Here is a 16,260-nt window from a genome sequence, read left to right on the forward strand (position 1 = left end):
ATTTAGAGTTTCTTATGATTTTGGCAGAAATTATTCTACTATAAAAGTTCTACTTGAGGAAAGCACTTCAAATCAGCTTTATATCATTCCAGCTCATATCAATATTATTATAACATTATTAGCTTGAATCAAGAAAATAAATTCTTGTTTTTTCAAATTAAATAATTACTCATTTGAACCATCAGATCAAATGTGCTAAGATTGTGATAACGTCTAATGAATCCTTCTGAGTAAGCTTTCTAATGACAGGATACTTCCAGGTGGGTTGGAAGAGAAGCTGCAAAGGAGGAATGCTAATGTCATGGAATTCCTATGGTATAAAGTAATACAGTTTCTTTCCTAACTAATTTATTATTTTTCTCTAACCTATTCTTTTTTTCTCCATTTCAGTTGATTTAAGGGAGAGTAAACTGTGAATAAGAAAGAACAATGAATTGATCTTTTTCCCACCTTTCCCTGATCAAAACTCCAAACCAGAAAGACCTCACATCTGTTGCCTCTTTAGCTTGAGCCCTCCTTTGTCCTGGATCCCATCCTCAGGCTCACTCACTCTGGCTTCATTATCCTTACAGTGGCCACTGCTGCTCTACAGACCCTTAATCCAAGCCCTTCCTCCTCCATTACTGCCCAGGCACCGGCAGCATGCACCGCCAACCACAATCACAAGTCTTCTAAATTTTCCCTCCTGACCTCAACAAAACTACACACAAATAGAGGCTACAAAAGGTAGTAAATTCTGTTCTGTTAGCATGCACTCCATCAAATGTTCATAATTTTTAAAGACATTAAGAGCGGATTTAGGTTCACAGCAAAATAGAAAGGAAGATACAGAGATTTCCCATATACAGTACCCCCTACCCCCACACATGCATAGCTTCTCCATTATCAACATCACTCACCAGAGTGGTACATTTGTTACAAGTGATGAACCTACATTGACACCATAATCACCCCAAGTCCATAGTTTACATTAGGATTCACACTTGGTTTTGTACATTCTATGGGTTTGGACAAATCTTTACATACATATGTATACATGTATAATAACATGTATCTACCATTATAGTATCATATAGAGTATTTTCCCTACCCTAAAAATCCTGTGCTCCTCCTATTCATCCCTCTCCAACCCCTAGTAACCAATAATTATTTTTTATTAATCTCCATTGATTTGCCTTTTTCAGAATATCATATAGTTGGAATCATACGGTGTATATAGCCTTTTCAGACTGTCTTCTTCTCTTAATAACATGTATTTAAGATTCCTCCATGTCTTTTCATGTCTTGACAGCTCATTTCCTTTTAGTGCTGAATGATATTCCACTGTCTGGATATATCACAGTTTATCCATTCACCTGCTGAAGGATGTCTTGGTTGCTTCCAAGTTTGAGCATTTATGAATAAAGCTGCTATAAGCATCTGTGTGTAGGTTTTTGTTTTTGTTTTTGTTTTGTGGACTTAAGTTTTCAATACCAAGGAATACAGTTGCTGGATCATATGTTAAACGTTATGTTTTGTAAGAAACCACCAGAATGTCTCCAAAGCGGCTGTAGCATTTTGTATTCCCACCAGCAATGAATGAGAATTCCTGTTGCTCCACATTTGGTGTTGTCAGATTTTGGCCATTCTAATAAGTGTGTAGGTGGTAGCTCTCTGTTTGAATTTGCATTTCCCTGATGACATATAATTCTGAACATCTTTTCAAATGCTTATTTGCCATCTCTTAATCTTCTTTGGTGAGGTGTCTGTTAAGGTCTTTGGCCCTTTTTAAAATTATTCTCTTATTGTTGAGTTTTAAAAGTTCTTTGCATATTTTGGATAACAGTTCTTTATCAGATGTGTCTTTTGCAAATACTTTCTCTCATTCTGTGACTTGTCTTCTTATTCTAATGACATTGTCTTTTGTAGAGCAGAAGTTTTTAATTTTAATAAAGTCCAGATTATCCATCATTTCTTTAATGAGTTGTGCCTTTGGTGTCATATCTAAAAAGTCATCACCACACCCAGAGTCATCTAGTTTTTTTCCTGTTATCCTCTAAGGGTTTTATAGTTTTGCATTTTACACGGAGGTCTGTAACCTATTTTGAGTTAATTTTTCTGAAGGGTGTTAGGTGTGTGTCTAGATTCATTTTTTTGCCTGCCTATGTCCAGTCGTTCCAGCAACATTTGTTGAAAAGACTAACTTTGCTCTATTGTTCCTTTTGTCCAAGATTAGTTTATTATGTTTATATGGGTCTATTTCTAGACTTTTTATTCCATTTCCTTGATCTATTTGTCTATTTTTTCCTCTAATACCACACTGTCTTGATTGCTATAGTTTTATAGTAGGTCTTGAAGTCAGAAAGTGTCAGTCTTCCAACTTTGTTTTTCTCCTTGAATATTGTATTGACTATTCTGGGTCTTTTACCTCTTCCTATAAGCTCTAGGGTCAGTTTGTCAAAATCTACAAAATAACTTACAGATATTTGACTGAGATTACATTGAATCTATAAATCAAGTTGGAAAGAATTGACCTCTTGACAATATTGAGTCTTCCTACCCAATGATGTAGAATATCTGTTTATTTAGTCCTTTGATTTCTTTCATCAAAGTTTGGTAGTTTTCCTCACATAGGTCTTGTGTATATTTTATTAGATTTATACCTGTTTCTCATTTTTTGTTGCTAATATAAATAGTATCATGTTTTCAATTTAAAATTCTACTTGTTCAGCAATTGACTTTTGTATATTAACTTTGTATCTTAAAACCTTGCTATAATCATTTATTTCCAGCAGGGTATTTTTATAGTCAATTCTTTTTGATTTGCTACACAAATGAACATTCATCTGCCAACAAAGACAATTTTTCTTCCTTCCTAGTCTGTATACCTTTTATTTCCTTTTCTTGTCTTATTGCATTAGCTAGGACTTCTAGTACAATACTGAAAAGAAATGGTGAGAGGAGACATCCTTGCCTTATTCCTGATCTTAATGGGAAAGCTCTGAGTTTCTGACCATTAAGTGTGATGTAGGTTTTTTGTACATTATTAAGTTGAAGAAGTTCCCCTCTATTCCTAGTTTACTAAGTTTTTATCATGAATGGGTATTGAATATTGTCAAATACTTTTTCTGTGATTTTTCTTTTTTTTGCCTGTTGATGGGATGGATTACGTTAACTGATTTTTAAATGCTAAACCAGCTTTGAACACATGGGATACCTACCACTTGGTTGCGGTTTATAACTTTTTAAATATGTTGTTAGATTCTATTTGCTAATATTTTGTTGAAGATTTTCATGCCTATGATTATGAGAAATATTGGTCTGTAGTTTTCTTTTTTTTTTTTTTTAAATATCATTGTCTGGTTTTTGTTTTAGGGTAATGCTGGCCTCTTTTTCTTTTTCTTAGTTAGCCTGGCTAGAGACTTTTCAGTTTTAGTAATCTTTTCAAAGAACCAGCTTTTAGTTTAATTGATTTTCTCTACTGATTTCCTTGATCAATTCCATGGATTTATACTATAATTCTTATTATTTCTTTTCTTCTGCTCACTTTGGATTTAATTTGCTCTTTTTTTCCTAGTTTCCCAAGGTGAAAGCTTAGACGTTTAATTTTAGATCTTTCTGCTTTTCTACTGTCTGCATTCAATGCTATAAATTTCCCTCTAAGCATTGTTTTCACTGCATTCCATAAATTTTGATTAGATGTATTGTCATTTTCATTTAGTTCAAAATATTTTTTCATTTCTCAAGATTTCTTCTTGGACCCATGTGTTATTTAGAAATGTACTGTTTAATCTCCATGTGTTTGGGGATTTTCAGTTGTCTTCCTGTTATGAATTTCTAGTCTAATTCCATTGTGGTATGAAAGCAGACATTGTATGATTTCTATTCTTTTACATTTGTTAAAATATGTTTTTTGACCCAGAATGTGGTCTATCTTGCTGTTTTTGGATGAAGTAGCCTGTAAATATCAATTATACCCCATTGATTGATGGTGCTGTTGAGTTCAACTAGGACTTTACTTTCTGCCTGCTGAATATGTCCATTTCTGATAGAAGGGTGTTGAAGTCTCCAATTATAATAGAGGGTTCACCTATTTCTCTTTATCCCTGATAATTTTCCTTGCTTTGAAGTCCGCTCTGTATGAAATTATTATAGCTACTGATGCTTTCTTTTAATCAGTGTTAGCATGGCATATTTTTCCCCATCCATTTACTTTTAATCTATTTGTGTCTTTATATTTAAAGTGGGTTTCTTGTTGAGAGCACATCGTTCTTGTTTTTTCATGCACTCTGACATATATAATACATAAGATACATAGATAAGCATAACAATCAAGTATACTGTTGCTATTATTATTTTGAACAAACTGTCATCTGTTAGATCAATTACTTCGTCTTCGATACTCTACTGTATGTAGATCTGAGTTTCTGATCTATATTATTTTCCTTCTCTATAAAAAATTTCTTTTAACATTTCTTGCAAGGTAAGTCTAATATAAACAAATTCCCTCAGGTTTTATTTGTTTGAGAGAGTCTTTATTTTTCCCTTCACTTTTAAGGATATTTTACAGGATACATAATTCTAAGTTGATGGGTCTTTTTTTCCTCAACACTTTAAATTTTTACTTCTCTTCTTACTTGCATGGTTTCTGAAAAGTCAGATGTAATTCTTATCTTTGTTCCTTTATAGATAAGATATTTTTGTCCCCTGGTGTCTGTCAACTTTTTCTTTATCTTTGATTTTCTTTAGTTTGAATATCTTATGCTTTGGTCTTAGCAATTTTTTTTTTTTTTTTTGCATTTATCTTGCTTAGTGTTCTCTGAGCTTCCTGGCTCTGTAGCTTGGTGTCTGACATTAATTAGGGGAAATTCTCAGTAATTATTGTTTCAAATATTTTCTCTGCTACTTTCTCTTCCTTTTCCTAGTATTCCCATTATATGTATGTTATACCTTTATAGTTGTTCACAATTATTGGATATTTTGTTATTTTCTGTCTCTGTTATCTTTATTCTTTTTGGTTTTCAGTTTTAGAGGTTTCTATGAATATACCCCTAGCTTGGAGATTCTTTCCTCAGCCATGCACAGTCTATTAATGAGTCCATCAAAGGCATTCTTCATTTCTGTTACAGTGTTTTTAATCTCTAGCATTTTTTTTAGTTCTTTCTTATTTCCAGCTCTCTGTTTACATTGACTATCTGATCTTGCATGCTATATACTTTATCCATTAGAGCCCTTAGCATGTTAACCATAGCTAGGTCTGGTTCTTATGTTCATGCTCCCTCTTCAAATTATGTTTTTTTACTTTTCAGTATGCCTTGTAATTACTTGACAGCTAGACATGATGTACTGGGCAAGAAGAACTACTGTAAATAGGCCTTTAGTAATATGGTGGTTAAAGTGTAGAGGGGGAAGCATTATATTATTCTATAATTAGGTGTCAGTCTTTTAGTGAGTCTGTGCCTCTGGACTGTGAACTTCATGTTTATCATTTTTTTCGTCCCCTGTTAGATGGAGGCAGAATGGCTAGAGGGAACTGGAGTTGGATAGTTCCCTCCCCCAGGTCATTTAGGCTCTGATACTACCCCAGGAAATTAAGCTCTGGTTAACTAGTTTCTACTGAGGTCTGAAAAACAGAGTGCTCTGACATATTTCAAAATGGTTTCTTTTCCTCTTCCCCTGCCAGAAACATGAGGGGATTTTTCTCCAATATTTATTATAATCTGATTGAGCTCCTGGAAGTTAAGTCTCACAAAATTGTGGAAGTTCCCCATGACAAGGTCCTTCTGGAGTTTTTAATTCTCAAAGTTTTCCACGCTGAGCTTCCAGCAATTTGGCAATTATGGTTCAGGTTGTACCACCTGGGACTAGTTCCTATGGCAGTTTCCATTCATGAATCCCTGTTCTTGGAAGACATTACTCCCTGTATTTGCCTGTCTTTCTAATCTTGGGACAGCAGTTTGCCCTGCATCTTCCCCTCTCTTACAGAATCAAGAAAAATAGTTGATTTTTCAGTCTGTTCAGCTTTTTACTTGTTGTTAGGACAGAGTGGCAACTTCCAAGTTCTTTGCATGTGGAACTGGAAACCACCATTGAACATTTTAAAATATTAGCTTTTTATCTTCTTCTCCAAGATGCTGACATAGAATTCAAAGTAACAACGCCAACAGCTAGCCATGAAAAGGGTGTGGCTGGAGAAAGCCAGCTGGTTCCCAGACAAGTGCATCCCTGCTAACATAAGGCGGAATTACCCTCACTGCTCCAAAACTCAACCCGGCCAAAATTTCAGAGCTGACTTCACTAGGAGATACTGATTCGTTCTTTAAACACTTCTAAGAAAGACAGAGACCATCTAGAGTGTCAACTGTCATGGTTTAACTCTCAGAGGGACTCTTTATCCCTTATGCCAGTTATTTACGAAGGAATGGGAGGCCCAGTGTTTATCTCTGTAGATCTCAGAACTCCCCACAATTAACTGAACAACTTTTAAACCTGATGTAAAAATGACCTCCAAACCCAGTGACCCAGTAAGCCTGCTTTTAAAGAATGACCAAAGGTATCTATCGGGATCCACCTGTCTCATAGCTCCCCCTTTGCTCAAAGAAAACATTCATGGAAAATAAGTCTGCAGCTATTCCTGGGTAAACAGACAGCAGTTTCTACCTAGGAAAAGAAATCTGTTTCTTCTACTCTCCATCTACGTAAGAGCTTAGAGTGTCCATACACAATCTTTAAAGGAATCTATTCTCCATCTACATAAGAGCCAAAGGTGTCCATATACAGTCTTTAAAAATCGGAAGAGAACTGGAATCATAATTGACAGTTATCTTGAGAACCATTGACATTTTATAACGTATATCCTATAGTATATCTTATAATATGGCATGTGATCAGGAGTAACCATATCCTTTAAATGCTGGTCTGGAAGCCAAGCCTTATCTAAATATTCAGAAATTTGAGACTTTAGAAAATTTTAATGAAATAGAAAAGGTTTCTTTTCTTGATCACTTCATGAATACCTTGGATTTTTTTCTCACAGAAATATTAAGTTTTGACACAGAAAAGAATATAGTAAAAATTAAATTTTTACTAAGACATTTTACCTAACCTGCTGCCTTGACTTAAAACAAAAGACTGGGGAACTGCACATTAATCCTAGATTTGGCCCTTGTCCGTTACTTCCCTCTTACCCTGGTTCACTCCCTTGTATGACAAAAACCATGTTTTATTTATCTTTGCATACCACAGCGACTTGCGTAGATTAGATGAATATTAAATTATAAAATTCTAGTATTCAAAAAATATTTAATGATTGAATAGTTTCCTTGATGAAATGTTGAAAAACTGTTGTCAGATAATTGTGTGTTTCAGGGAAGCAAAAGAAGACATTTAAAGCATTTTTGAACTTCTATTTTTACCATGACTCATAGTAAGAAATAGTTTTGATTCTACATCATAACCATTACATACACATGAACATATGTATATATCTATCCAAAACAAAAGTTGTAAGTAAAGAACAACTTACCCTCGATATGCCTGGTGCTTTTGGTTATTTTCTCTTCTATTTCATTTTTTAAAATGATGCTTATGACCCACTAGCAGTTTGTGATTCACAATTTGAAAAATATTGATTTAGAAAACTATCTTCTGGAAACAAATACGGAAGCAAACAACAAATAAAATAAAATAGAAAAAACATTCTAAAATAATGGTTACTTACTTAGTTGCTGCAAAAACAACATTGAGTGGCATCTGTTGATAGAACGGAAGGAAAGGCCTGTGGGGGAGTGGACACAAACATGTGAGACTTTTGCATCGTGTGTTCTCTAAGCCTTCTTCCAACTTTAATATTTGTCCCTTAAAATCAGTGAGCTTGTATGTCAGTGATCCTCAAACTTTTGACATACACAAAACCACTGAGGAGTGGGGAGATTCTGATTTAAAGTACAAATTCCCAAGTCTAGTCCATGAGATTCAGTAGATATAAGGGCCAATGAATCTGCATTTTTAATAAACATTCCAGTGTTTTTTCTACAGATGGAAAACAAGGTACTCTTTGAGAAGCAGTGCCATATAGTTGAGCTTCAGCTGGTTGTTAGCTCCCAGCAACGTCTCAAGCCCTGAGACATTCTGAAATTTCCAATAATTTAGTTTTGAAAACTTCCCCCAAAAGTCTAGGAATTTAAGTTAAAAATTTAACTTTTCTCTGAAAAAGTCAATATCATAAAATTCCCACAAGGAGTTTGTTCATAAATAATAATGTGTATTATAAATTTACTTTCTCAAGGAAGCTTATGTAGATATGATATCAAGACTATTTTTCTAATTCAGATAAGACCCACAGAAAAACCCTCACTTTATTTTAATTTGGTCTGAGTTTATGATTATTAATCACAAATGAAACAATGTGAACCTTTTGACTATGTTCGGCAACGTTCACACAAATAAAGCAAGTGTCATCTATTTGCTCACTGCACGATGACTGTCATGGTGTCTCTACTATACCTCACTTCATATAATGACTTCATTTTGTTCTCAAATACACATTCTTTTTTTGCAATTTAGTACCTCTGAAGTCAGACAGACTTTGTTGGAATCCCAACTTTGCCATTTACTAACTTATGTGATCTTGAGCAATTTATTTCTCCTCCCTTGGTTTCAGCTACCTTACTGGTAAATGAATGGGAACAATATATGCAATCTTACATTTCTATTGTGAAAATTAATAATATATTTGTAAAGCACTTAAAGTGGTGCCTGGCACATTGCATGCACTTAAAAAATGATAGCTACCATCATCACCATAAAGAGGTTCTCTAATAATATCAGGGCTCGTATTCATTAAAATGACTTTTTACCTTTCAAAATATTTATAACGATTCTTTCCAGTAACTTCGGGATCTTCATAAACTTCTTTGGGCATCTGAAAAGAAGTGTCAGTTCTAAAATGAAGCAGGAAAACATTATTCAAGTCTAACACATCATTCTCAAGTATAATTTGCATTTAATATTTCTATATCCATAAAATAGGAAATACAAGGGTATCTCAGACTGAGAGCAAAATCTTCCATAACATGCATCTGACTGACCTATATCTCAGACTAGATATAATTACTTTCCCTGAGCCAGGAAACTAGGAGCTAACAAGAGGAAGTGAAAGTTAAGAAAAGAGTTGATATATGAAATCCCACATTTTAAAAAATGCCCATTTTTAATTAATAGCACATGCTAATAACAAAGTTTTGAATACAACTTTTTACGTCCAGACTGTAAGGTAGACTTTCTAAAAAATTTACTAAGTATTAACTTGTAAATAATTAAAAGAATAAAGAATTCAAGAGACTTGTCTCTGAAGGTGCTTTGGTTACAAGTCTCCAAAAAATATATTTAGATACTAGCAGAAAAGTACACTTGTAATTTCTAAGACAGATCAATGGAACACCAAATTCGGTCACCTCAACCTTTGGTGGCATGTCGTCATTTAAAATGTGTATATTCATTCCAACCTTCTGAGAACATCTACTAACCCATAAACCTATAACCATTGTGTCTGAATCAGGCTCGTTTTGATCCACGGGGTTAAGAGAGAGAATTTGGGATCAACTGGCCTAGGTATAACATTACAATTGTACATTTTTAAATAATGCAGAATAAATGAATATTTTAATAAGAAAAAAATCATTACTGAAAACATAAGTTTAAAAAAAAGAAAGAAAACACTTACGCAGCAAGTTGCCGGAGAGCTTCTCTGTGTTTCTCTTCATGTCCCTTCCATTCCCGACTGATGAATGGTGGGACGGGATCTGCCTTGCTCCAATATAGAGAATATCTTGGGTAATGGATCAGGTTACTGAACATGGTTCTAAACCTGGGGACTTTTCTCTAATTTTAGGCCAGGGAGGCAGGGAGAAAGAAGACAAAAATTACACCATCAGATTTTCTAAAGCATTTTACTTTTAATGTAAACTTTTTAAAAAGGTACAAAAGAGTGTATATGGCATAGAAAGGAGGGTAATTGGAATATGCATAGAATATCTCTAGAAAGACACCCAAAAAACTGATGACAATGGATGATTATGTGAAGGGGGCAGAAGGTTAGAATTTACTTTATACTGTATATGCTTTTGTACTTCTTGAATTCCTTTAATACAAATATACATTACTTTTCCCGTTGAAATAAATTAGATTATAATCAGTCCTTTAGTCACTACTAGCTAATCAATCCTCACATTAGCCACAAGTATCAAGATGCCTTGTCTCCCAGAAATCATGGCAAAGTAATTTCTGCACAATATAAAATCCAGTGAAGATCTGTTAAATCAATCTTATCAGTGCAGTTAGCCAAACTAGATGGTTCAGATTGGCTAGACTGCCTTAATGGATGAATTAGACCTACCAGTCTGCTTCGACTCAGGATGGCTTGGATATTTTCCTGTTTGTGGTCTTTCTCACTTGACACAATAAACAACGGATCTGTAAAATAAACAATAAGGTAGTATAAGGAATGGAACATATCTACTCTTAGGTTCAGAATAATGGCAAAGCAGTGTAATTTGTTAATTGGAAAACAAATTAGAAAATTTAGATATTGCCTAACTCTGCAACAGCTCATAGCCCTGTTACTCTATCTGCCACCAATGACAATCTGTTAGATACATTTTCTGTGTATTCTAAAGTTGGTTTATAGAATTGGAATGCAAACCAAAGGCCTAATATATTCTCAAGTACCATAGCCTAAACATGCTTTTTTCAATTCTATGAACAAACCACCTTCTGGATCTGGGTAGCCCAGAAAATAGTCCAAGAGGAAAGACTATGTATACACGCACTATGCCCATTTGCAAGTGAAGAAACAATAAATTTGGACATCACCTCCCATATTCAGTACAAAAAGAAAATATGAACTCTTAATAGCATGTCATCTCAGAATGGGTAGACAAGATAAGAAAATGTTATTCCTAATAAGAGATAAATAAAATCAGCTAGCTTCAGAATTCATCCCTTAAGTTTAAGTTAATGATGGGACCTTAAGTTATTTCTCCAAAGTTCAACAAAAGATTGCCCTGCTATAAATATCTGCTTATTAGATATATCTTTAAAGTGATGAAGACTATGCATGATTTTATACCATTCCTTAAAATCAGACAATTTGATATTAAATTCACAAGCAACCTTCAGAAATAGACTTGATTTCACAAGTAGATATCTAGTGAGAAACAAATACCTTGACCAACTAGTCTAGATGACTTGATATATTTCTACATGTTCTAGGTGTTTAGAACACATCAACAAAGATCCTGACTTCATGGAAGAGGGGCAATAAATAAGAACATAACAAACTACCAAATTACATAACAGAGTTAGAGGGTAATAAGTGCTACAAAAAAAAAAAAAAAAGAGGAGAGCAGGATAAGGAAGATTGGGTTACAATTTTATATGGGGTGGTCAGGGCAGGCCTCATTGAGAAGGTGACATTTAAGGAGACTTGAAAGTGAGGGGGTTAGCTATATAGTTATCTGGAAGGAGACCACTCTAGAGAAAACAGCTAGGACAAAGGCTCTAGTGTAGTAGCATGTCTGACATATTTGAAAAATTACAAGGATACCAATTGGATTGAAACAGAGTGAGAAAGGGAAAAATATTGCACATAAAAAGGTCAGAGAAGTTACAAGGGGCTTAGACCACATAGGGCGTTGTAGGCCACTGAAAAGACTTTGGCTTTTAATCTGAGTGAGATTGGGAACCACTGCAAGATTTTGAGGCAAGGACAAAACCTGACATATTTTTAAATATTCATTGTGGTTGCCTGGTTAAAAACAGACTGCAGGGAAGCAGTAGAAGAGGCAGGGAGAACTATTAGGAGGCTCAGGCAGTAATCTAAAAGAGATGATGGTGCTTTGCACTGCACCATGGTCCTAGCAAAGAGAAGTGATGAAAAGTGGCAAGACTCTAGGTATATTTTTAAGTTAGAGCAGAAAGGACTTGTTAATAGATTGGAATGGTGTGAGATAGATAGAGGAGGCAATGATGGCTCCAAAATTTTTGGACTCAGCAAATAAAGGATAGGGTTGTCATCAATTGATAGAGGATAGCCTGTGATGGAGCAGATTTGTGTCTATTATCAGGAAAGCATGTCTATTACATATCCAGGTGGAGATATAAAGTCAGCAATTTGATACATAAGTCTACAGTTTGGAAGAGCGGTCTACAATGGCAAAATAAATTAGGGTATCATTAGCCTTTACGTATATTCTTCAGCTGCATCACCTGAGTCCACATCTATGATTCAGGTAGAGAAATGATGGAAAATGGGCTGATTAGGAATAAAGAAGCCAGATTTTATTGCCTCAAATTATAGGCTAGTGAATTTGAAGGCAGAATGAATGCACCTGTTTAAAGGGAAGGATGAGTATAGCTTCAACATCTCTAATGTATTGGGAATAGTATGGAATAAAGGAAAATTTCATTTATACTCTGGTATTAAGTAATTTAAAAGATATCACTGTGTCTATTGTTGCAATTGTATTGTGCATCTGAAATTAGTTTAGCTTGCATTTCCCTTGAGTCTGAATAATAATGAACCATTTATTCTTATTTTCATAAAGAGTATGAAGACATGCTATTAATAGAAACATTCTTATCATCTGTAGAATGGCGCAATGCTATATGGTTTGTGACTACACATTCTGCAATATATCCTACAACTGTGATCATAATCAGTGCTCAAAAGGCAGTAGAAAGGTCTCTGAGATGCCCAAATAATAGTAATCACCAAGTATCCCTTGCTTACTCCTAAACAGGTATTAAGTGCTTTATATGCAATATACCATTTAATCCTCACAAAAACCCAATTATGTAGGTGCTAGGCCTCTATTTTATAGGTGAGGAAACTGAGGTTTCAAGAAGTTAGCAACTTACTGATTGGCAGTTAGGATTTGAACTCTAATCCTTCTGTCTCCCAGGCCTAATACTATCCAAAACCCATGAATTTTATGGTGGGGAAATTTTCTCATGGAAATAATGAGAGAGCCCCTCAGCCAATTTACCCTTCTTGTAGAAATAGTTCTAATAAGTCCAGGAAGTTCACAACCAACTAATGGTGAGAGAAAGTGTTTCTAACCCCAAGACATAATGATTACTTTTCAGGGGAAGTATAATAAATTGAAGATTCTTGTGGGAAGGAAAAGAGAAAAGAGCTCATGATAAACCCAGAAAGTATTTTAAAATATTTTGGAAGCTAGGAAAAAATATGTTATATGCTAAAAAAGACTTTAATTATCAGGGCAGTAGTGTAGATACTAATCCATCAACAAATATAGATTCGAGAAAGTGACAAAGCATAGTGAACACTTCAAAAGAGGTATCTGATACACATCATCTACAAAAAAAAAATATTGAAATGCAAAATGGTATATAAGTGAGGTAAGATTTATAAAAGAATGATGTTAATTGTAAAGTACTATATAAATGTAAGGTATCTTAATCTATCTTACTTGCTGCAGTGATCAGAAGAGTGAACATTTTAGTGAAGATAACCAAGCAAAGCTTCCTAGAGGAGCACAGACAAACAACTGCATTGAAAGGCCCCTGGTTTTGAGGGGTGGGGGCAGAGGAAGGGTGAAAGAGCTTGGAAAAGTGTTCATATTTGCACAATTGACCCTCACACTCAACTCATCAAGTTCTTTCTGTCAGGATGGAAATCTGATACGAGCCGGTCAACTCATAGGCTGACCAACAACCTCTCTTATTTCTCTTCAATTTTCAACTAAGACACATAAAGACTCTATACAATTTGTGGTGAACTTTAGGCTAAGAAGTCATGTAGCATGCCACTCCAGTCCCTGTCATAGTAAAAGAAATCCATCCACAAGTAGCTTTCTTGTCAGATGGAAGAAGGTAGAAGAAAGCCCATGCACAGAAAGAAGCAGGGTTAGAGTTGCCAGATAAAATACAGGATGCCTAGTTAAATTTGAATTTTAGATAAGCAATGAATAAATTGTTATGTAACTATGTCCCAAATATTGCATGGAACTAAAAAGTTACACTAAAATAGTATTCATTATTTATTTCAAGTTCAAATTCAAATTTAACTGTGCATCCTGTATTTTTATCTGCTAAATCTGCTAACCCCAAAAGACCATAAGGTTCAAGAAATCGAGCAGGAGGGCGCAGCACCTTAGTTCTAACCTTTCCTGTCCTGGCTATATTATGCTTCCTTCCATGAATAGCTGTGAGACTGCCTATTTTATTAGAACAATCCAAACTTTCATTTGACCTCTTTTGAGTGGATTTCTGTTCCTTACAAGGGACAAGGAAATATCTAGCAATCCCTGCAAAAAAAAGAAAGAAAGAGATGCCTTTAGGGATAAAAAAAAAAAATAAGGAGCTTAATAAATTCTTTGACTGTCTTTACTGAAGATGTCTACTTCCATTCCCAAATTACCTTTGAAATAAATACGGTGATGTGTTTAGAGGAGTTTACTAGATTTATTTGATAAGAAGAAACCAAGAATGAATAAAGAAAACCACTGGCCAGAATATGTAAGCAATCATTACATAGCTCCTATACCAGGAAATGGGTACTTTATAGGATTCCCATCCAAAACAGACCTTGGGAATCCCAGAGGAGATAGGACACAGTTAAAAGCAATGCAAGGTTCAGATGAAGAGCCTGGGACCCCTGAGGCAAAACTAGAAAAAATCATGCTTAACTGATTATAAGTTTTGTAATAGTAAATTCAATAATTCAATAAACATTTCTAAAGCACCTACCCATATGTACCATCACTGGAATAGGTGCTGAGGCTACAAAAATGCATAAAACAAGACCTTAAAAAACTCAAGGGACTTAAGGTCCAGTAAAAGAGACAGAACATAAATGGACAATTAGGGCATTAAAATAAACTGGAGTTTTATTGGCCCAGAAAAACCAAGGGGACCTAGTTTATAAGTATTGCTTCGATGGATAAGAATAAGTGTAAAGAAACAGAGAAAACTAAAAACAAAGGTGAGATAAATTGGCATTTTACCGAGAATGCCAAATTTGGATGTGCTCAGAGAATGGGAGCGGGAGGGGTCATTCTTGTAGGGCGTTTTTACGCAGTTTGAACGCGGGAATGTTAAGTGACTGCCTCTCCAAGTCTGCAAATCATTGCATACTTTTCTGGATACTAAAACTCCTGGAACAGGTTTCAGGAAGATCGTTTAGGGCTGTGCAAATTATCAGGAAAAGAAGGTGGCGAAGAGTTAGGCGGCCCCGCGCCGTGCTCCGAGACGCAGAGCGCATCTTCGGCTTCGGAGGTGCAGCTGAGAGCGCCGCCACCTGTAGGGCTCGGAATTGCCGCCACCCAACAGAGGACAACCGCAGGCAAGGGATCGGTCCTGAGGCTCGCCTTTCGTTCGCCGCTCCTCCAGCAGGGTCCCACTGTCTGGAAGCCCACCTGTCCCAGGAGTCGTCAACTCAGGAGGGAGGCCTGGGGCCATCCTTACCGTAAAGGAAATCATACGTTCGACTGGAGGACACGTTACCCCAGGCCTCCGACTTCACCCCACACCGGGTTTGAGACACCTGGGTCTTGGTCAAGGGCTCCTCGATAGTCACTACGTGGCTCATGGTGCCACCTCTTCCGTCCCACCAGCGGGGGACCAACTTGGTAGGCTTGCTGTTGTGTGCACCGTAGCTATGGTAACCTCCGCTTTACCTTGAGGAGAGGGCGGGGCGAGGAGCGGTAGGGTGAGGCGTGGTTTGAGGAGGGGGGGCTGGCGTGAGAGGAGAAGCGGGGCGGGAAAAGGAAGGAGAGAGGTGGGGGGTAAGGCTCGAATAAGGGGCGGGACCCGAGAAGACGGACGGGCCTCCAGAGGAAGGGGCGGGGCTGGCATGGGAGGGAAATAGAGCAAATAGAGTGAGGATAAGGAAGGGGTGGGGCGAGGCGCGGGAGGGGAAGGACGCGCGAAGGAGCCTCGGGCAGCTACGCATGGAGGCTGGAGACGTGGTGGGGGTAGGGAGAAGTGGGCGGGGACGGGGAGGGGATCCCGGGAAGGAGCGGAGGGGAAGAGTCAGTCTCAGTTCCCACTCTATTCCCGGGCTAGATCCTCGTGCTTTCGGCCGCCCATCCTCTGTCAACGCCGCAAAGCCCGAGGCTGGGGAAGAGGATGTGCTGCTACTCAAATCCAGTAGCGCTTTGCCACTTAAACTCTGAAACCTCTTCCGGAAATCTCTGGGAAATCTCAGAACCTTCTAGAATATTTGGGGGTTTTCATGTCGGACATCACCTTTCCGCA

At 36.5% G+C, this 16,260-nt stretch overlaps 1 protein-coding gene across 4 annotated transcripts in view; it reads right to left on the reverse strand.

Moving 5' to 3' along the window:
• Positions 1-15,760, reverse strand: part of MAATS1 (MYCBP associated and testis expressed 1) — a 69,245-nt gene extending 53,485 nt beyond the window's left edge. For all 4 annotated transcript variants that reach the window (XM_023522851.1, XM_023522893.1, XM_011374291.2 and 1 more), the window contains exons 1-5: positions 15,469-15,760; positions 10,376-10,452; positions 9,704-9,861; positions 8,838-8,921; positions 7,700-7,756 (exon numbers count right to left, since the gene is read on the reverse strand). In XM_023522851.1, coding sequence (XP_023378619.1) covers positions 7,700-7,756; positions 8,838-8,921; positions 9,704-9,861; positions 10,376-10,452; positions 15,469-15,592 — 500 coding nt within the window. In that variant the 5' untranslated portion in view covers positions 15,593-15,760. The remainder of the gene's footprint in view (positions 1-7,699; positions 7,757-8,837; positions 8,922-9,703; positions 9,862-10,375; positions 10,453-15,468) is intronic.
• Positions 15,761-16,260: the final 500 nt, after the last annotated feature.

This window comes from Pteropus vampyrus, unplaced genomic scaffold (assembly GCF_000151845.1).
Source record: "Pteropus vampyrus isolate Shadow unplaced genomic scaffold, Pvam_2.0 Scaffold1, whole genome shotgun sequence".
Taxonomy (NCBI): Eukaryota; Metazoa; Chordata; class Mammalia; order Chiroptera; family Pteropodidae; genus Pteropus; species Pteropus vampyrus.